This window comes from Dermacentor andersoni, chromosome 11 (genome assembly GCF_023375885.2).
Source record: "Dermacentor andersoni chromosome 11, qqDerAnde1_hic_scaffold, whole genome shotgun sequence".
Lineage (NCBI taxonomy): Eukaryota > Metazoa > Arthropoda > Arachnida > Ixodida > Ixodidae > Dermacentor > Dermacentor andersoni.
Window position 1 is genome coordinate 63,104,947 of NC_092824.1, and position 21,835 is coordinate 63,126,781.

General features: G+C 47.9%; 1 protein-coding gene across 1 annotated transcript in view; it reads left to right on the top strand.

Annotated features, from left to right (window-relative positions):
- The window catches only part of LOC126517501 (solute carrier family 4 member 11-like), a 104,590-nt gene that overhangs the window by 71,446 nt on the left and 11,309 nt on the right, over positions 1–21,835 (top strand). Inside the window, exons 5-10 of the mRNA XM_050167233.3 lie at positions 923–1,007; positions 7,158–7,479; positions 10,997–11,078; positions 12,412–12,540; positions 16,269–16,385; positions 19,182–19,314. Of these exons, the coding sequence (XP_050023190.1) occupies positions 923–1,007; positions 7,158–7,479; positions 10,997–11,078; positions 12,412–12,540; positions 16,269–16,385; positions 19,182–19,314 (868 nt within the window). The remainder of the gene's footprint in view (positions 1–922; positions 1,008–7,157; positions 7,480–10,996; positions 11,079–12,411; positions 12,541–16,268; positions 16,386–19,181; positions 19,315–21,835) is intronic.

Below are 21,835 nucleotides of genomic sequence, written 5' to 3' on the forward strand. Positions count from 1 at the left end.
CGATTAACGCAAGCCTGTATACCGCGTGTAAACAGCGTAGGCACGATGCCTAACCAGTATTTTTCGCCATTGTTCCTTTTTTCATCATTGCGTCAACGCACACTCAAGAAGTAGTGTATGGCGCAGGAAAGCATTTTCTTGTCTTGTTTTGAAAATACGTTCTCAATGATGCTGTGCCGGGTTGTATGTCTGCAACGGGAATGGTGTGTTTTAAGCATGTACTGATGTCCGGTTCTGAATAACAGTATTTAAATAATAACGAGTAGAGTTAAAGCGCGAATTGTGTGAATGCGGGCTTCAGCCCTACTCATGCATTACGAACTAGCCCGCTCCCAAGTCTTGTTAAGTAAACAGTTGTGTCCAGGTATTTCATGTACAAAAATAAGTTGCTATTCTTACGCAGATTGCTGCGAACTTTGTCCTCGTCTGCTCAATGACTTTATAGATGTTGTGTTTTGTCCGGGTACTCCCGGAATGGTGAAAAAAACGTTTGTACATAACGCACCTTCACATATTCAATGCCGCAATGTAGTTCTTATTAGACGTAGCTTATGTTTGATCGAACTTAATCTAGGCAAGAAACATGCGCAAACGTCGGCAGTCGTTGAGATATCTGCCTGATACTTCATGTATCATCAAGAACCCGTAACTTTCGTTCATTTTTGGACAAGCGACGACATACGAATTCACTCGCATTGTTTGAATTCTTTCTCATAATGTAACCTATTCCTTCCTCTTCCAAATTCGACTAATTTGCTCATCGGTGGTCCGGCCATACAAGTGAGCATTAAGCGTATATGCGGATTCGATATAACCAGTTGACTCTTCTGCCGGTGTGAAACAAAAGACTATCACCATTTACACGCCACGTCACTTGGTCACTGAAACGTGCCCTTTCCCTTTTTTCTTCTCTCTCTCCCAGTGCACCTACTATCCAGGACGATCCAGGGAACGTGTATGCGAGAGGGGGGAGGATTCGACTACGACCAGTCCTGGATCTGCGCATTGTGAGCGGATTCCCTTCTCGACGCTGTCCGAAGCGCATGAGCCCAAACAGACTGTATACTCACGGGATCACGCTCTGGACATCGTCAAGTTTCTCCGTAGCGTCAAATTCTGTAATGGCGCCATTTCGAGCCAATCAGAGAGGCCGCATCAGCCCTCTGGACCAATCCGCGCTGACAACATGGCCGAATTCGAAAGTATGGCGGAATTTGACACTAGCCGCGATAGCACCCACTGACAACTATCTGCGGCACTGACAGGAAATCTGTTACGGAGGCGAAGCGCACGGCGTTGACATATAGCTCCTGGGAAATTGTCCCAGAACATCATTCGCACTTGCTTAGGCTGGGCGACGGAAAACAAACATATTGTTTGCTTTTCTGTCTTTTGTAGAGAAGTACTTGAGTTGGGCGATTGATAATGATTACAAGTTACTTTTGGCAGGAGACTTAAACATTGATTTTTTTAAAGGTTTCTACTTTTCGAGAAAAATTTAGCAAGCCAATCGAATGGAATGGTCTTGAAAATGTTACAAATAGTCCGATTCGTGTTTCAACGGATACATCTACATTAATTGACGTCTTCGTAACCAGCATCCTCCACTCTAACACATAAATGTGCTCATATAGATGACCACCTTCCAATATTTCTTTTCATGACCCAGTGTTCACTTACAAGATACAAACACCGTTTCCAACAAATGGTTTGAGATATCAATATGCACAGCCTAAACAACTTTTGTGACGCAACATCACTAATCGATTGGTCAGAAACGATGCGTACCAGAGATTCAGAAACTGCTTATGAATATTCTTGCGCTAGGTGTAAGAATACCTATGATAAATGCTTTAAATAGAAAGTAGTTAAACCGGTACGTAAAGGCAAAATGTCATAGATAAATAAAAATATTGTATAAGTGAAATTCATACCGAAAATCACCTATACAAAAATTTTACTGACACCAGAACCGAAAAAGCATTGCACGATTTTAAAGCACAAAGGAACAACGCAAACAGCCTTCTGCGCAGAGAGAAGAGATAGCATTTACATATTTTGTTTAATAACAACGTGGTAAGGAAATCAGATGTTGCCTGGAGGCGTATTGATGCTTTTCTCGGGCGAGGAGATGGGAACACGACTATTAGAAGAATCACATTAGGTGATGACGTATTACCTAACGAGGCGCTTGCCAATACTGTTAATAACTATTTTACAACCTTAGTAAACAGTGCTCATGATCCTAATTCTTTGAATTACCTTGGCTGCCGGAATAATCAATCGGCGTTTTTTAGCGCCGACTGCGGGAAACGAGGTATTCATTATTTTTATGCCAATGAGGAACAGCTGCTATTGGGATGTCGACGGATTTGACATCACGCCAATCAAGCATGTTATGGACTTGATTCCACCTGCATTGGTACACATTTTTGACTTAATATTCTCCAATGGCACGTTCGCGGAAGAACTTCAAATTGCGAAGTTAATAGTCTGGCACAACGGCGGTGATAAAAACGAGTTAGCAAACTACCGACCAATATCGGCGTTGCCAATTCTTTCTAAAGGTATAGAAAAACTAGTACATGCGGGCATGACATCGTTTCTAATCAAACACAAACTGATCACTAAATTGTATGCAGTGTGGTTTTGTGAAAGGGCAGTCAACAGAAACGGCCTGACATACTCAAAAAGAATTGCAGCCGTTTGAACAGCAGGTGTGCACTCTGGGTATCTTTGTTGATTATTCGAATCGATTGTATAAACCGTGCTACACTACTCAACAGACTAGAACATTATGGATTTCGTGGCGTCTTCCTTGAACTAATGCAATCATATATTCAACACCGTACGGAACAAGTGATCATAGAGAGATACACGTCAAATGTAAAGCCAGTTCACGCGGGAATGCCACATGCAAGTATCCCGGGGCCTCTGCTTTCTTTGCGTATATATAATAATGAATTATTTACTAGTGATAATAATGTAAAATTAATTATGTACGCGGACAACACAACTATCCTGGTTACTGCACTGAGTTCCACTGAGGCTAATCGCTAATCAGGCACTAATCAGGCTGTTCTGTTCAGACCGAAAAATTGTAACGTCGCTACAGGGTTAACCTCACAACTCAATAATTCGATTAGTATTTCAATTGTCCCCACTGTTAAAGGTCTTGGGGTTATATTACAGCAAGGTATGCCGCGGAAAACGCGTTTGGAATTCGTCGCTGCTAAAATATTCCGTGCGAGTGGAATCTTGTGCAGGCTAAGAATTTTTGTTCCCTAAAAGCATCAAGCTTCTCCTGTGCAAGTCCCTACTTCTCAGTCGAATTAGCTATTGTTATCTTGTTTGGGGTACTACAACACTTACTAATATCACCACACTGCATAGAACACAAAAAAAAAGGCCGTCCGTAGTTTTATGGATGTTCCCCACGATCCCCATACGCGCCCATTTTTTCAAAGATATTATTCACTTCCTATGCCCGATATTTATTAGCAAACACTAATTCACCGGTATTAAACAGGTACGAACAGAAATAATTACACGTTAAATATTGTCTCGAACTAATTACACCTACGCAACTCAGTCTTAAATTTGATTGGTACTTACTCTCCTCGCTGTTGCGAAATTGTTGCACCCGCCGCAGTAGCTCAATGGTTATGGCATTGCGTTGCTAGTCTCAAGGTCTCGGGTTCGCTCCAGGCCGCGGCGGCCGCATTTCGGTGGTAGCGAAATCCAAAACACACTCAAGCACTTAAGATTCTGGCGCCAGTTTAAGGATCCCGCATGGTCAAAAACTAGTCTGTGCCTCAGAATCAGGTCATGGTTTTGAGAAGTAAAACCCCCAGCATATAATTTACTTAAGTTGAAACCATCGCTAAGTAGCTAAGTACTCTGACGTATTTTTTGCGCTAAAAGAAGGACAAACAGTTTAAAGAACATGGGACGGAGCGACGAATGTTTTGTCTCCGTGTTGGGATGTCCGTTTCTGTTGACCACTGTGAACATGTCAGAGAGAGAGAGAAGGATGCATAGAAAGGCAGGGAGGTTAACCAGAGGCAGTTACGGTTGGCTACCCTGCATGGGGGGAGGGCGAAAGGGGTTATACAGAGAAAGAGAGCGGAAGGGGGAGATACAGAGAAACATGTCACAATGCCCAAGCAAACCAAGGAGCCCAGCTTCCTGTCTTGACTAGCAAGCTGGGCTGATTCAGAATGAGCTCCGAGAGAACAAAACGAGAATTTGTGCAGAGACCATCGACGACTATTGTCAATGTAAACGAAACAAAACAAAACAAAACAGAACAAAACAAAACAAAACAGAACAGAACAGAACAGAACAGAACTGAGCCCGACCATCGACCAACCATGAAGACAGGTGAAAGAGGCCAAGAAAGCGCTGCCAAATACTGTGGGACTACGCGGCGCAGTAGCACATGATCGGAAGCGCCGACCTCGTAGCTTTCTCTGCGCTGCCGCAGAAAGTTGTCCGCGAAGATGCCATTAATTTAGCACGTCGACAGACAGTCTCGCACCCTGTACCACAAAGGCAATCCTAATGCGAACCTACAGCACAGAAAATTTCGACCCCGTTTGCCTAATACGCGCCTATAACCACTGGAACCCTCTGACCCACCAATTATTCAATAAATGAAGCCGAAAAGGTCGCTTCGGTTGCTTGAGTCACACGAGACTCGTCGAGCTGCTCGGCCACAAACGTTAAATAAATTATTTTTGCATTCGCTAGCTATCCGCAATTACCCGTCCTTCTCCTATGTGCAAATTTATTTCGACGTACTCCAACGCTCCTTATTCAAGGCTATAACAGGAGTAGATTCGAGGCAGTTGAATAAGTGTTGTACAGGAAATTGCGTAAGATGAATAAATCTACTGCATAGGAAGCAGTATCAAACAATGGAACTACGATGTCCAGACGCAAAATATTAAAAATAAGGTATAGGAGGAGAAGCTTTCAACGCGTTTGAAGCTTAACTTTGACAGTGTACTTACCGTTGTCACGTGGTTTCTTCAACTTTTTGTGAATTACTGCGAAAAAGTGCTGAATTTAAGCTCATAATTTGGATTAGCTATGTTTGACATCCTACACGTCATTCAAACAGTTTCTATGGGAGTTTAATAAGTTTCTAAGTACCTTTGCGCAATTTGTTCTCTCGGTTATTCATTACAGAAATGAAAATACCTTGATGAGTGGCGTTGTTAGTCAGTCAGTGTTTTGCTTTGCTTGTGACCAGCCGATTTCATGCGATACCATTTATGGTGCGCCGAAAAGCGACACCTAACTACTGTAGATCGGGAAAGCATTGTTTCGAAACTGTGCTTGCATTTATGACGGAAAACGGTTGGCATACTATTGCGAAGAAAATTACGGCCAAAGATTTTTATTTCCGAATTCCGCATCCAAACTATACAATGCCGGTACGGCAGTGCGACGTCACTTAGCTCAGAGTATTTTTCCGCCTCCCAGAGTCCCTTATCGCGTAGAAAACGCTATCAAAACTCCCCAGGCCTTTGGTACTTTTAGAATTCAGTCTAAACATTGCCTGTCGAGACGCCTCCAATTATTTACCAACAATAGCTGTTAAAAAACCGTGACGTCGTGAGGTGCTAGTGCAGCAAATTGAAAGTGGCGTCGCCCCACGTTCTCCGGTGTTTGCGTCATTTTTTTCTGGTTAACCAAGTCTCCACCCAGGAAAGAAAAAAGCTGATCTCTATGACATATTGAAAAGCTTAAATCACCGGTGCGTACACAGCTGCGATCCAGAGAGCAGGACTACGAAGTGCAAACGCGAGATTTTGTCACCCCTGCGACACGACCGGACTACAAGCTGTCCCAACCTGGCACCCTTCAGAGTTTTTTGAGCAATCCAAAATTAATCTTATATTCCTTGTTCAGCGTACACTTAGAGATTTCAGCGTTACAGTACAAGCTAACGACGAACAAACGTAGAAAAACGGCTGTGTGATATTGACGCGAGCTTCGTTATACGGTGGCGAACAAAAAAAAAAAAAAAGAATAAGCTGTCGTCTCGCACTTACCTACCGAGAAGAGCTAACAGATGGCGCGCGCGTAGCGCCGCAGCAGCGCCCCCTGGTAATCCGCACTGCACGTGACGCCATTAGCGGCCAGCGCTATGGCTCCGCGTTCCCCGCCAGTTATAGCGTGCCGGGGGAACAGGTGCGACCGCTCGCACGCCTCTGCTTGCGTGATGACGGGTGCGGCTGCCAAGCCCGCTGTATGCTCCACTCAATCCGCTATACGTATACTTCACTGAAGCCTTTCACAGTGCTTGTCAGCCGCGCTGCGCACCTCTCGGCGACAGAGGATGACTTAACTATATGCAGGGCGTATCCGTATACGAGACAGACAGTTGAGACTGGGAGGAGGGGGGGGGGGGGGGAATTTGCTTCTACAAAAAAAAAAAAAAGAAATGACAGAAAAGAAAACTGCCTTGGCATTTCGTCTTTCGGTGGAAACGCAGCTGCTGCCGGCATTTATAGCAACGTTTGAGCCAAACTGCTAAACTCGCGAATTTTCGCGTAAAAAAACAACAAAAGAAAAGAAAGAAAACGTGTCCCCAGTATGGCGTAACGGCGTACGGCGCAACGTAACACTACACAATTTTCACGTTGTATTTGCGTACAGCGGCGCAATTCATTCCTCTCCTTCTTTTGTCTAATGAAACACAACAGCATAGGCAATACCTTGACACTCATAGCCAGTGCCTTTGGGATAGGGAGTATGAGTAAAATGGCGCAGTCACGCTGTAGCAGCAAGCAAGGTTCTATGAGAGGTTAGCCAACTCAGGCTGAAGCATAGTTTCCGACTTGGAATTGTGTTTCACTAGTGTCTCGTTTAGGAACGGGGAAAGTCGGCGGTAGATTCCGGGATGAACTTTCATTTAATTTCGATCGCAGTCCAATTCTTCCTTATTAACAAAAAAAATTAGCCAGCCTCCGTCTGACGTAGCTAAAGTATATGACGTCACACGTTATGGTGCAGTAATGTCCCTACGTCTACTGTTGCGTGTAACCTTGAGTCTCTCGAAAGTATGCCCTCGAGTGCGTATACATACTCGCGGATGTGCCGACGAGTTCGCGCGAAACACGTGACCTCCTCGCTCCCCCTCGCAGATGCGCGCTGCCGTCCCTGCAGAAGCGGCACGTGGCCGTGGCACGGCTCAAGCACCCAGCCAACATGGGTCGCACCTGTCACGAGGTGCGCTTCTTCATCCTGGTGCTGACGCCGAGCAAGGAGAAAGGCACCAAGAACGCCCTCGAAACCGGCCGCACGTTCGCCACCATCTTCGCCGACATGGACTTCCGGCAGCGCCTCCTGGAGGTGCACTCCGAGGCCGAGTTCAAAAACGTGCTGCTGAAGCACGCGCAGGACCTGGCAGCCGAGCAGAGTAATCCCGTGCACCTGCGGGGATCGCAGGCCCAGCTAGACTTCCCGGTAAGGGGGCCTTGCAGCAACGCCTACTCGCATATAGCGCTGACTGAATCTACAGCCGCGTGGTTGGTGGGTTGTCTGACAAATCAGACGGGTGGATTTGGACGAGACGTTCATTTGAGGGATCGCCAGCCGTTTCTGCGCAGGCGCGAGTAAGAGCGGGCGTGAGAGAGGAAATCTGGGGGCTTTTGCTCCTTGAATATATGACTCTGCCGAAGCACTACGGAGGAGGTTTCTTAGCGCGTGTTGTGTGCGTTTGTCCCTTAGACATGCCGGTAATGCGGAGTGCGGTCGACTTTGTTTACGCTCCGCCGCTGGCTGCCTGTGCGGTGAAGTAGTGGGCACGGAAGCCCCATTTAGTGATCGCTGTTTCTGAAGGGGCAAGGTTCTGACTGACGTTGTACAAGTCGCGAATCGCTTTTTTCGTCGCGACGATAGATTGGATTTTTTACAAGCACTGCTCCACGAGTGCAGATGTAAGTGGCAAGCGGAGGCCTCATGAGGGCACCTGAGGTTATAATAAAGCGGACGGCGCAGGATCTCCAGGGCACCCAAGGTGCAGCGCGGGGGCGTCAAAGCTGGAATTAGGGCGGCCCGTGGGTTGGGGCCACCAAGACCGAAGCGTGCAGGCCTCGGCGAGCCCCAACCCACGGACCAGTCCGGGTTCTAGCTATGGTGTCCCCGTTGCCGCTTTGGTGTCCTGGAGGCATCGCCAATAATGCGAAATAATGACACGTTGTCACAATGAGTAAAAACACGATTGAAGAAATGTAATTACGTCCAGCCGCCAACTTTTGACGCTAAGTTCAGCACTACCGCGCCCCGCGACTTCAACACCAGTCAGGAATTTGCCTCTGAAGGTACGTCGGAGAGACTTGTTAAGGCGCTTTGCCTTCTAGATTTTCAATATATGCGGCCCGGACTCTACTACGGTCGCAAGCTATGATCCGCCACGACTGACTTAGCACGAGCGCCTCAGGTGCGAGACAGTCTGTCCGACACAGCGGTCGCCAAATAGGGCGTCAGTTCTCCCTGCTTCAGCTATTTTACCGCGCCGGCAGCCAGCGTCTGAGCGTAAACAAACTCGACCCCACACCGCACTGCCGGCACGCCTAGGGACAAACGCCTACAACACGCGCTAAGAAACCTCCTCCGTAGTGCTTAGGCAGAGTCATATATTCAAGGATGAAAAGCTCCCAAATTTTGTCTCCCACGCCCGCTTTACTCGCGCGTGCGCACAAACGGCTGACGATCCCTCAAATGAACGTCTCGGGTGGATTTGGTGTCACCATTGGGTGTGAGGACATTTTATTGTTTCCCTTTACATTAGTGTCGAGTGATCCTTTGTAATTTCAGTGCGACTAACGCAGTCAGTAATTATCCATCGACACAGTTATAGCGTTACGTGATTTCACCATTGGTTCACTGTTACTGCCTCCTTGTCCCATTACTTATTCAGTCATCTGAATGTTGGTCTACGAATTCGGGAAGGGCTCCGAGCCACTACGCATGCGCGAAGGGGGCGCTCCGACTCCCGCGCATGCGCAGTGGCACCGACTCCTCGCCGACACCGTGGACGTTGTTTTTGCTGCTGCGGCAGGGTGACAACACAATTGTAGTACGTAGACACGATGTCTCTCGTGATCAAACTGTAGAGCCGCACAAAGCTCACTTCGTTGACCCGCATGACGATGAGACCTTCTTGAGCAGCTCCCCCTGTGGGGGGGTCCCTCTCTCTCTCTCTCTTTCCTGCCTCGCTCTCCTCCCGACTTCCTCCTCCTCCTTCGCTCCAGCAGCAGGCCTCCAGAAGAAAGCGTGAGGTGAGGGCGTAGGCGCAGGGCTGCCACCCGTAGCTCTGTAGACTCAGTTCCGTCCACGTCGAATGCTGAACGCACGGCGGCGCGCAGAGAGTCAATGCAGCCGGCTTGCGCTGACGTCGCATGCACATTCTTAATCATTCTTAAGGGTCCAGTGAAGTTTTTAAAAAAATGTCGCAAGTTAAGGTGTTGTGTCGCAGCTGTACTGTAATATATGTTGAAGACAGGCCTGTATAGACTGTCATATTTGGCTCGTGAGGGGCACCACCGCGCGCCGTTATAAACGAGCACTTTCTCAGTTTTGTCTCAATTGACGGCAAATTTTCTTCATGGTTGTAAAACACCGAAACGCATCCGTATACAATCACACTCATGAGTGCGAATCGACTGTGGTAAAGTCCGTTTGGTTGTTGCAGAGAGAAAATGGCAGCGTTAACAGCCCAAGAAGGGTATGCATGGTGAAGGCCTTGATCCAGCACACACACGAACATATACACAGTGCATAAACAAAGCAGACACGGCAGAGCTGGAATAACAAAACTACGCAGACACAAGCAGCATCGACATCGCGTTATTTGGTTGCATCCATTTCAGCTGCTTGTCCAACGCTATCAACGCTAGCCAGAGGTCGACAAGCACTAAGGCCGCATACGTGCCGTGGGTTAAACGTACAACTCCGTTATGCGCCCAGAGACTGTGGAAGCTGCGCTAAGTTTTGGTCAACGTAAAGCAAATGATTTCGCTGTATATTGAACCCGCCCTGCAACGACCATCGGGTCAATAGTACATATAAATAAAAGAAAACGTACGCGCGTAATGAGGAGCAGTGCCCCAACAAAGAGCGCGTAGAAGAAGAATATGTGACTGGGGGGTGTATTCTAGACATCTTCACATTCCTACAAATGTAAACCTTCGCCATGTTGTCGGCTCTGATTTGCTGCCGGAGCTGCTACGGCCTCTCTGATTGGCTCGAAACTTGACCGTGTCTAAAATAGCTCCCCAGCACTGGTTGAGCCTTCCGCTTCTTCGACCTTTCCATACTGTTCGCTATGCGTACGTTCAAGCTCGCTTAACTTATTATTATTTTCTGTAGTGTACGCCGTTCGGAGAATCGGTACATAGAGCATACGACGAGACGAGAAAAAGATCGGCAAGAACTGAAACCACCACGTGAAGAAGATGATGACACGAAACACTTTTTGTCGACGCCTTCCTGAGTGTTCGCTTATGTTCCGCCGAAGCTCTAGCTTTTTTTTTCTTGCCTTTATTTTTTAGCCAACAAGATTAACCAATACACACTGACGCCAATTCCAGAGAAAACCACAGTTCGACACGACTTCAGCTGGAGTATTTATGACTCCCTCACATGAGGCACACCTTAACTCGCGACACTAACTTCTTGGGCCGTTGCGCTGAATAAAGATAATTCATCGGTACTCTCTTTGCGCCTGCAAAAATCAACTGAAAACACAGTGGAATACACGAATGTATTTGGGGCCAAGCTGCCTGCCGTGCGACCAGCATTCGATTCGGAAAGTAGCATCCCCGTGGTCCCTGCAGTAGTCTTTGAATACGTTGCGTGTCTTGTAATCGACGCCGTGGTAGCGCGAGTGCCAGTGTGACTGAGGGAAGTTGTTGTCTTCTTTCTCACTCCCCCCTCCCTACTGCGTGCTAAACGTTGGCAAACGGACTCGCCAACGTAGCCCCGTAGGTGTCCCATCGCTCAAGGTCTCAATGACGATCTGCGACGGCGGTTGTCGCACTACGTCAGCGACTATATAGATGGTAAGTGCCCACCGATTTTGCTTCAGTGCAGCCTGCTGGGTTGCGCGTACAGCGGTAGAGTGCATTTGGGTCGATAGAGAATTTCTACCTTCGTGCTACGCTCATGTGATACGTTACGTCTACGGCGCATGAGCCGCATCTTCGCCGAATCGCGGTGTATATAGACGTGACGACAGAACAGCGTTTCAGCATACCGTCATCGAGTACCACGCTGCAGTGCACAGTCAAACTGCGCTGCAGTAAAGAAGTATAGACTTTTGAAGCGTTCCGCATCGCTAGTGCATCACGAACCCTAATGCTGTGATGCCAGTTCCCCTAAATGTGAATCGAAACACTTTCCCGGCTATCTTTCTCTCTATGCCTACAGCAGCGTCAAAACAAAACGGCTAATAGGCTAATAGGCAAAACAATGTTAAACTTTGTCCTCGGTGCGAAATGGGACTATGCGATGGCTGATTTCACCCTTTATTTGTTGCTGCTACGATGGACAGCAAGCAACGAGGGCGAATTCGGATCGATTTGGGCGGTCTGGGCTTCTATGTGCGCTGTCATTGTTCTTTTACGCAGTCACGTTAACATGACCAGTAGCCGGCGCTATAAGCCGCGCATGCGCAATGGTAATGACGTATCAAGTGTCACGGTAACGTATACAGCGTATCACGCAAAGCTGAAACTCTCGAATTATGTATACAGGCCAACCTGCCTTTACGTTACCTCTGCATAAACTCATGTCCCTTCGCCTTTAGCTCCTAAAAATGCCAGCGTCACTGTTCATACTATAGCTGTGCACTGTGTCTGCGAAGTACGGGATTAGCGACCTTTAATTACCCCACATTCTATAACATTCATCTGCCGCACACCCCACTTCGACTCAAGGATGTGGACAACAGTGCCGCTCCTCGGCCACTGGTCAATTCGCTTCATTAATACTCCCACTGCAATTCCCGAGAAACAGAGCTTCTTTGTCAGCCAAGGGGCTGCGCTGAGCTCAGCTCGATGGACTGGAGCAAGCCGCTTCGAGTCGAGGATCGTTTGAGGGGGTACGTCACGTGGTAAGTGTATCAGCACCGCGTGCCAACGATTCTTCCAGTCCGTGTGCCTTGAACGGGCAGTAACAGTATAATGCTACAAGGTATACCGGCACGCCGAAGGCATCTAGCTGTATTTTTATGTGGAAATATAGTTGGACGCCCAAACGCTACTGAGTTTGGGTTCGCTAGAAGCGAGTGTTCCGTAACCACGTACAACGTGGCGCGCACAAGTCACCTCCGATTTGAATGTTTGTTTTTTTTCCCTCTTTCTCTCTCTGTCTCTCTCTCCTCGTATATCGCAGGAGTGGTAGGCCACCGGACAATCTACAAGACCGTCTCCACCATCTTCTTTCTTTACTTTGCCTGCCTTCTGCCAACCATTGCCTTCGGAGCGCTGAACGACACCAACACCAAGGGCAAGATAGGCGAGTGTCCTCAGATTATTTCAAGACGTGCTTGATTCACTGTCTACGCTATGCGTCTCTGGCGTATTGAAATGCTTAAGTGCTACCGGAGTGCATTATCGCTTTAGAGATTAGCAACAGTGCTGTAGCCTTTAAAAAAAAATCGCCATGCTGTGGTAGTTGATGGTCGACGGAAAGCGAGACCAAACATCCCCCAAAAGACAGAACAAAAGAAAATAAACACGGGCAAACGATGCAGGCGACGCACTTAGATTTGGTGAAGCGCAAGCCAGCATCATGCGGCATGCTGTCGCTGCGCGGACAAATGCACTGCAAGCAGAATGTATTTCTCACGCGCATTTTCCGAAAGTATACCTCCAGTCATACAGTTACTATAAGGGAGTATGATGCACTTGGTTTCTGGCTTCAATTGTGGCATTACAATGTGGCGTAAATTTCTCATTCCCAAACTCAAATAAGCAAGTTGTCCACTTACAATCATCAATCACTAACTGTCACGCAGAACATGACCTCACCGGCCTGACTGAAGTGTTTCCGAAAAAAAAACAATGCCTCTTAATCTCAGATGTGCCATCCGTGATAATCCCTAAGTGTCCTCTTAAACCCCTCAGTGTACTGACATGTACACGTCCAGCAAGAAGAGGCAGAATGAAATAGAGTGACCAATCAGGAGAGCACAAGGGGCAATAGAGTTTTCGGCCGGACTTAACATCGCATCAGAAGACCGTGCAAGCACTACTACGCTTCTTGACATCGATCGGCCTTTGTGAACGCCTGTAATTGGAACGCCTTTCCTATTAGCGCTTCCTGTTTTTTTCCTCTTTCTTTCTTTCTTTCTTTCTTTCTTTCTTCCTATGCCCTCATTCCAACCCCCATTCCCCTCCTCCCCGTCCCCCCAGTGCAAGGTTCAAACACTAAAGTCGAATCTGGTTAACCTCCCTGCCTTTCCTCTATCTTTCTCTCTTAAAGCATGTTTTCCCTATTGGAGCCTTCATGTGGAATTGCGGCACGTGCCTACATGGTTCGCCTAAATTTTGTATAGGTTGGTTTTTAGGGTGGCAAGTCTTGATCATGATATTGTTCGGGTATCGGAAGACTACAAGTGCGATGCCAACGTCCCTTTGCTTTCAATTATGCATTTCGGTTTTCCAGAAAGTGAAGGATTTAAATACAGAACTGCACAACGGGGTTAAAGAACTAAAAAAAAAAAAAAAAACACGGGGCAAGCATGAACTCAACTGAACACCGAAGAGCAGTAACGAAGCCACACAGTCCGCTTTCTCCAAAAAGTCGGGCGAAGTGGCAGAAAACGCCCTGTGTTACCCATGGTTACGACGGTCTTGCGAAACGGTTGCAGAAGCACAATTCTCTGAAGTAATCTCAACTCAAAAAAAGTTGTGGCCTGAAGTGACACTGACGCAGCATTCTACGCTCGGACAACGGAGCGTGCAAACGATCGTTTATTTTTTGTCGGAGACACCGATCTATATGCACCTGGCAAAAGAGAGTTCGTTGCTTGCGCTAATTTTACTGGGCTATACGTAAAATACAGCTTAAATCGTTTCCAAGAATGTCGCGCTCGACTTCAGACCTCTGTCTCGATAAGGGCAGCTTAGACGTTTGGCAGCACAGAAAAAAAAAAAATTGAGCGCCGCGATTCGTATCATTTTGAAGCAGATCGTCCACAAGCCGACTTCACGCAACACCGAACGGAGAACAGATTCATTAGGTTCGAAAACACAGAGACACAGACATTTCATTCTACGGAACGCCACGTGCGCTAGAGATAACAGTCGATCGACCCAAATGGTCTTTCTACACTGCGTTGAGCGTTCAGCGAATTAAAATACGAGCTTGGCCAAGTGCAGCTTCTGTACTTTCTACGAAGTAGCCGTACTTTATTTAGCGCCATCGAGAAAGCGAAACACTGCCAACGTTGGTTTCTTTCTTTCCTTCCTTCCTTCTTTCTTTATTTTGCTTGTAATTTCTAAAGCACACCAAGGCTCACTGCCGTGGGCAGTATTTTATCTCGCCTGCTCTGCGTCAAATGCAGCTCCGAGTTCTGCTTTGTCTTCGATGAGCATTATCCCGACGGGCACGCATTGCCTATTTCGCGCTAGATAATTTTAGCATATAGCGCAGTCTTAGGCTGGAGTAAGAGAAGATATGGGCGCTAAAAGAACCGCTGCTAGAAACGTCTTGCGACGGCGTGCTCCACGACACTGCGCGATTATGTGCTAAGCATAACTGCTTTCGTAACTGCGTCAACTGCGACATTAAAAAGGCCTTCATTAGTATTAGCTAATGAAGGCCTTTTTAACGCGAGAGCGTTAAGGGACCCCGCGTCGCAGAAAATCCTGCGTCGGCGTTCCGCGTCTAGCGTCGACCGTCGGTCCGGAAAGAGCTTCACATCGACCCACTCATACCCACCTACGTGGGCCCTCCATGCAGCGCAAGGAAGTTACTGAACTAATTGAATCTATCAAGGTAAAATAGGTCAGTAAAATCGTGAAGAACGACTTACGCACATCCTACAGATGCGGCAGCGTCGGATTGTAATTTGAGTATACAAAAAAACACAATTCTGTTACGCGGAAACTCAAAACGCAGACCCCTTTTCCAGCGTTTTTACCATTAATAGAGTGGCCATGGCCATTGAGATTTGAGCGCGCCGGCGCGCGCAAATCTCAGAGACCATAAAGCGACGCGCCCGGTTCCTTGCAATACCTCGAGATGGCGTTCGCCTCCGCTGCCTCGCGGCCCACGATAGAGGCCGCGTTTCTACCAGAACGCTCGCCTTCGTGCATAGCGTTCGCCGCCAGCGTTTCCCGGTAAACATTACGGTTACTTAAGCTGCAGTTGCCGGGAAACGTGAGAAGCACTCAGGAAACGTTGAATCCTATCGTGTTCCACTTTTAAAGGCGAAGCTTAAGCGTCATCCAAACTTTCATACATTTTCATTGCAATAGCAATTGTACGGACACACCAGACGCATTTATGCCGTCAGAGTCTCTGTCGGCGTCGCCGTGAGGTTCCGTATAAAGTCCGAAGGTGAAAAAAATCGTCGTCGCGCGCCGTATGCTGTACGTGCGAGTGAAAGCGTGCGAGGGTGAGCAGGCGATGATGGCTCAATCTCGTGCACTCAAGGGAGGAAAGCGGGGAGGCAGCGGGCCCGGGGGAGGGTCAGGAAGGGTGGGGGCGTTCTACTCCGGGCCCGCCTGCACCATTGTATCTTGAAAGCCATCTTCGACGGAGACAGAGTCCGTCGTGCGCTGTGCTATCGCGGCATAGTTCGCGTTGATGCGAGAGGCAGCACGAAGGTAAATTAGCTCGCTCCTGCGATTCCCGACTCCAGCGTTTTGAATGTCAGTTTCGAGCGGTCATTGAGTGAAATGCGTCCACGTGTGGTTGTGCGTGCGTGACACGATGCTTATCAATTTAGTTAAGTATGCCTATGCTTACAAGTTTATGCGGAACTGCACTGTATCACGGAATCACGAACTCGCATTGTACTTAAATATGCCAAGCATGCCATCGACCAGCGAGCGCAGGTCATGTGATAATGTGCGCGGAGATTGACCTTGCCTCGTTCCCAATTTTGCCTTCTTTTTTCTCATGCCTTCACTTTCCACGGGTGATACAGGAGGTAAGGGCGCTTTGGTCTTCATTCGAGTAGAGTACATTATTAGTTCTGCGTACGTTCACTGACGCTGTTCTTTTTGTCTCGGCCCGAGTAGACGTCCGCAAGTGCATCATCAGCCAAACCATTGGCGGCCTCTCCTTCGCCCTGTTCGGTGGTCAGCCGTTGGTGATCCTCATGACCACTGCCCCCCTCAGCCTGTACATCAAGGGTAAGATGCGCTGCTGTGTGATTGACTGATTGATTGATTGATTGATTGATAGATTTGTAAAGTTTGATGCCACAATGCAAGCATGGGGTTACGGGAGACACCTTAGTAGATGGATCGAACATTTATCATTTGGGGTTCTCTAACGTCCACCCAAAGGCGCTACGCGAGCGTTTTACTGCGATAGCAATTATTTGCACACTCCATGCGTATTTCTTCAGTCAGCGTCGGCATGATGTTCCGTATAAAATCCAAGCGCCCCAACACCTTGGCCGCGCACCGTATGCCGTAGCTGCGAGTGAAAGCGTGTGAGGGTGAGTCGAGGATGGTGGCTTGATCCCTCGCGCGCAAGGGAGGAAGGCGGGGTTGAAGCACGCCGTCTTCCACCGCACGCAAGGCACCGGGGGGGGGGGGGGGGGGGGGGGGGCGGCGAGGAGTCTACTCTGGCAGCAGCTGCGTATGACGCGCCTGAGAGCGGCCGCGCGAGCCTTATCTTGAAGGTGATCTACGATGAGCACAGAGTCTAAGTGCACCGAGAGCTCATATCTTCGTGCTCGCTGCGTTCTCGCTGCTTGGTTCGCGTTGAAGCGAGAGGCAGCACGAAGGTCAGTTCGCTCGCTGCTGCTGCCGCTCTTCCCCGCGCCATCGTTTTGACAGCAAGCGTCAGCGCACATCGAGTAAGATGTGTTTCCGTTTGCCTGTGCGCGCGTGACACCATGCTTGTTAATTTAGTTAGTAAGCGAATAATTACGACTTTATATGGCCGATAAAACTACTAACTGCGTGTAGCTGTCTACTAATTTGCTATCGCAATCGATGCTTCCGCCTTCAGGCGAAACTGTGACTTTCGCATCTCTGGCCCTGTTTGTTGCACTTCGGCTTTTTTATTCCACCATGGACGTAACGCGGCCGCCACGGTGATGAATCAAACTAGCCACTGCGTTGGCGTTTAATCACTGCTGAAGGTGTTATAAGCTGTAGCAGCAAGCTTCAGGTTCGCAGGTTAAATTTCTCGTGCTTTTATAAACAAGTCAGGCGAGCATACTGCAACGCCTAAGTTAACCTGTATGAAATGCGAACGAACGTAACAAAGTGCTAACACGTCATAATTTTCACTTGAGTACTTGTAGGAGTGTTGGTATAAACAACGCCAGCAGCTTGCAAAGGTAACCGTTGAACTATAAGCGGCTCCGCGTTCTTGCTTATATATTTTTTTATTCTTATATGCTACAGTACCTATCTTCGCATAAATGTACTTGCGCCCACAGTGATGCAAGCGTGCTATTCGCCGCGGTGTTTGTGTGAAGATACCCTTCCGATGCTAAGCACAATGTCCAGGGTACGATTCCCGTCTGCACCTGTCGCATTCCGATGCAGACGGAATGCAAAAACACTGTCTGTCTGTCTGTCTGTCTGTCTGTCTGTCTGTCTGTCTGTCTGTCTGTCTGTCTGTCTGTCTGTCTGTCTGTCTGTCTGTCTGTCAAGCATGAGTGTTTTTCTGCCAAGCATGACTCTGCGTGAAGGGCCTCTCCGTTATTTTTTGCGCGGAGCTTCATTTCAAGCGAAATTCTTCATGTTTAGCACACACATCCACTGAACACTGCCTATATAAGTGGGTCGGGCCTTGAATTGCCGAAACCTCCTTTTTGGAATAATGTCACCTATGATAGGCCCCCCCACCATTTGCGAAACAACGCTAAAGTTAACCGAAATCGTACGGCTAGACGATTATACCATGCTGCGCACAGAGCTAGTATACGTGTTTTCTTAACTTTTTTCAGACTCGCACTTTGTGATATGTGCCATACCATCTGCGCTTTTGCAAGCACTGTATGCATTTCTCCATGGAGTTTTACTCTGTTGAAGAAAACCATTCCAGATGCTCAGTTAATAACACAGTCCGGAAACAGACGAAGCCCATCTGCTGGCAATTAGTCACGGCAACGCTATAATGAAGCCTTCCCGACCACAATGCCAAAATGTTATATAATTGAAAAATACGATGTCACCCTGAAGTTTTGCGCACTGCGCGCAAGAAATGTCTGAGCTACTGATATATATGTTGTACAAATGTGCCTTAAGTTACGGTCAGTACGACTCTTGGTCAGTAGTTTGGTCAATTAGGCGACCATACATGCTCAAGTATGATTTAAGTCATAATACAGCAGCAGTGTGTAAATATAAAAAAAGTACAACAAAAAAGGATCTCCCTAATTCAAGAAATCTTGGAGACATTCTAGAATGATATTAATTGCTATACGGTATTAACTGGAAAGCAGTGAAATAACATAGAAACTGGGTTACAAATATTGCATACAAATAAATGTATAACTAAGAATATTTTAACATTGGCGGAAGAGATGAAGTTAAAATTGTTCGCGCTAATAGAAATACACTCAACAATAACTTAACGTGTAAGAATTAGGAAGATGGGTTTTCACAAATATAGATTTAATACAAATCATCAAAGAAATTCCTTAAACATTTTATGATGGTATTTTTTGCTCCGACTTGAAAGTCATGCAAACGGTGTCAATTTTAACATCAACCAATCGGCGATTCGTTTCACAGTAGTACTCTCCAAAATAAGCATGCACATTCACTATAGCGAATTGTTAACTTGGGCCCATGAATACGTTACTAGACTCGAAGAAAAATCAGGTTTGGTTAACGAAATAATTACTAACACAGTCTGCGCAAAAGCTAGTATGTACGTGAAACAAGCCCCCGCGAGGATGCAGCATGAAAGACGAAGGAAACGGCTGGCGTTTAAAAATGTCGCAACTACCTTCCTCGCAGTGATCTACAACATCTGCGAAGACTTCGACCTAGACTTCTACGCCATGTACGCCTGCGTGGGACTGTGGAACACATTCTTCCTGCTTTTATTCGCCGTGTTCGACGCCAGCAAGCTGATGAAGTGGTGCACGAGGTAAGGAACACTTGAAGGAGTGCTAAACAGTAATAATAGTTGTATAGTTAAGATGCGTGCTCTTTCGAAAATAGAAAAGGCTGGTTCGGGAAGCAAAGGCAGAGTCACCACCTTCGCCTAGAGAAAGGAGATCGCCGCCCAAGCACTCCATACAGACGGCTAATCAGCGAAGCTGAAACGTTTGGCCCCGGTGTTTATCACTGGGCAAATCCCGACGGTTCATTAAACGACGGCTTGTTAGGCTGCCGGATCCTCGGTAAGCAGTTGCTGCTTGCGCTCGGCTGCACGAGTCTGTTCTTGTGCCCTGGTGCCAGCAGTGAAGTGTGGCCCGTCGCTCTCGCTAATCGAGAGATCGCGAGAGGCAGCGCGTGGGTTGAAGCGTGGGTGTGTTTACAGCAGCCGCCGCAGACAGACCTCCGCTCATGCAGTGCTTTGTTTTCATATGCATCTATAGCATCGTCTGACGCGCTCGCCGCATCCATCGGTGAGCAGACGACGCGCGCTACTCTGGCGCCATCTCGTAGCCATCGTCGCCGCAGAGCGGCACTATGCTTTTCTTCTCATGCTTTGGTCATACCTTCTCTCTCCACTTTCCGCCTCACGCTTTAACTGCGTGAGGCGGAACTCTACTTTGCATCCCCAAGCAAAGTAGATTGCTTGGGGATGATACTAGCCATAATATTAAAATGGGTGTAGTACATGTTCGCAACGGCATGCCACACCGCACCACGCCATACTGTGCACTGGTCCTATATGGACGCTACCCAGCTAGAAGAATAAAACCAGCTAAAGGCGGCACGACAGGCAGCGAATAACGCCAGGGAGACAGAGCGCACTGCTTAGCTAGAAGAAAAGCGCCTGAAAGAGGTGCCATGCAGCGTGGCGCCATCTCTCGGGGTGACGCAATACTCGCGCCGCGGAACTCACGGACCGCTGGCGTTCAAAAGAGCACAGACAACTCTGTCTCAGCACCAAAAGATGACAATGAAGTGTGTGGTGCCCTGTATATGCCTTTTGAACGTCGCTATTGGAAATGACAAATAAAACTTCAGCGTACTAAAAGTTACAGGTTGAGTGATAGTGTGAAAAAACTTTAGGAAGACCTCGGAAGCAGTATCTTTTGTAACTTGTTTGGGCAGTAACTAGAGTATGTAATGCGGCCAGGACTGAATATTCTTAAGTTGTGACTGTTTGCCCGGATGTTCTTGTTTGGGTGCCCGGATAACGGCTCTGGCCTTTGGCTCAAGGTCCCATGAAGGTCGCCGACAACGGTATCTAAAAGTATTTCATGCTTAAAAGAATCATTCGCAAAAGTGCGCCCGCCCTCGGCTCCGAAGGTGCAGCACATTGCTATGTACAATCAACAAACTACTCCCCTGAGTGTTTTTCTTTCTTTTTGCGGTCGGCTATAAGTGATTGCTTATCGTTCGTCTACTGCATTTAATCGGTAGCCCGTAAACTCCACTGATACTGATACTCCTATTGTGAACGGTTTCGCTCGTATTTAGTATTGAAGACCGGATACTAGTGCGATATATTCTACTAGTAGGATGACTCAATGAAGAGGCGTTTTTGCGTCAGGTTGTTTGTTAGACGGCAAGCTACAGGTCAAGCGCGTTAGGGAAACCACTGCCACTTACGGGTACGATGCCGTCGGCCGGTATAGGACCAGGGCACGCTGCCTCGGGATACTTGCTGGGCGCCCGAGTAGAACGGCTGGCAGTCCGTCAGCTCCCATCGCCTGCCTGCCGCCGAAATCACGGCGTCCGTAAAAAGGAGCCGCAGTTCCAGCGACCACGCTCACGCCGAGACCATCTATGCCGTGACTGTGGCCAGTGCGCCCGATCGCCTGCCGGCTCAGAATCTTATCAGTCGCACCGCCGCGTTCGTACGTAAGCTCAAGCCGCTCGCTGCTAATAGCTCGTCGAACCAGAGCAGGCTGGCTTTGGAATGATGCTGTAACAGGCTAACACAATGGCGCCGAGCGCGTAGGTTGGTCTGCGCGCAGTTTCGTCTGCGTGCTCGCTGCACGGGAACGCTCGCGGAGAGTGAGCCCTAACCCCAAGCACGGGGCTGAGAGCCCCTGCAATATAGGCTGTGCCAGCTAACGTTAGCCAAGCTGTTCAAGGAATGAAAGAAAAAAGATATTTAAAAAAAAACGTGGTGCAAGATACGATCGTAAGACTTGCGGTGTTTAGTCATCTGCAGAAGTATGGTGACCGAATACCGTAGGTCGTAGGCCTAGCGCCGTGATTTCTTTTATTCTTCTTTTCTTTTTCTTCGTTAACCAGCTTGCCTAACGTTAGCTGAGACGCACGGTACAAATGATTACTAGAGCGGCTCGTCCCAGTGGGGTGTATGTTTGGCGAATGCACCGAAAAAGCTGTCGGATAGCCACCTCTGTGCGGTTTACGCTCTCACTACCGTCTCCACCGGTGTTTAGGACAGCGGAATTCGCATGGAATCTACTGGCTCTATAGGAAAGCTGAGCAAAACGACTTAGCCGCACCTCAGTCATATT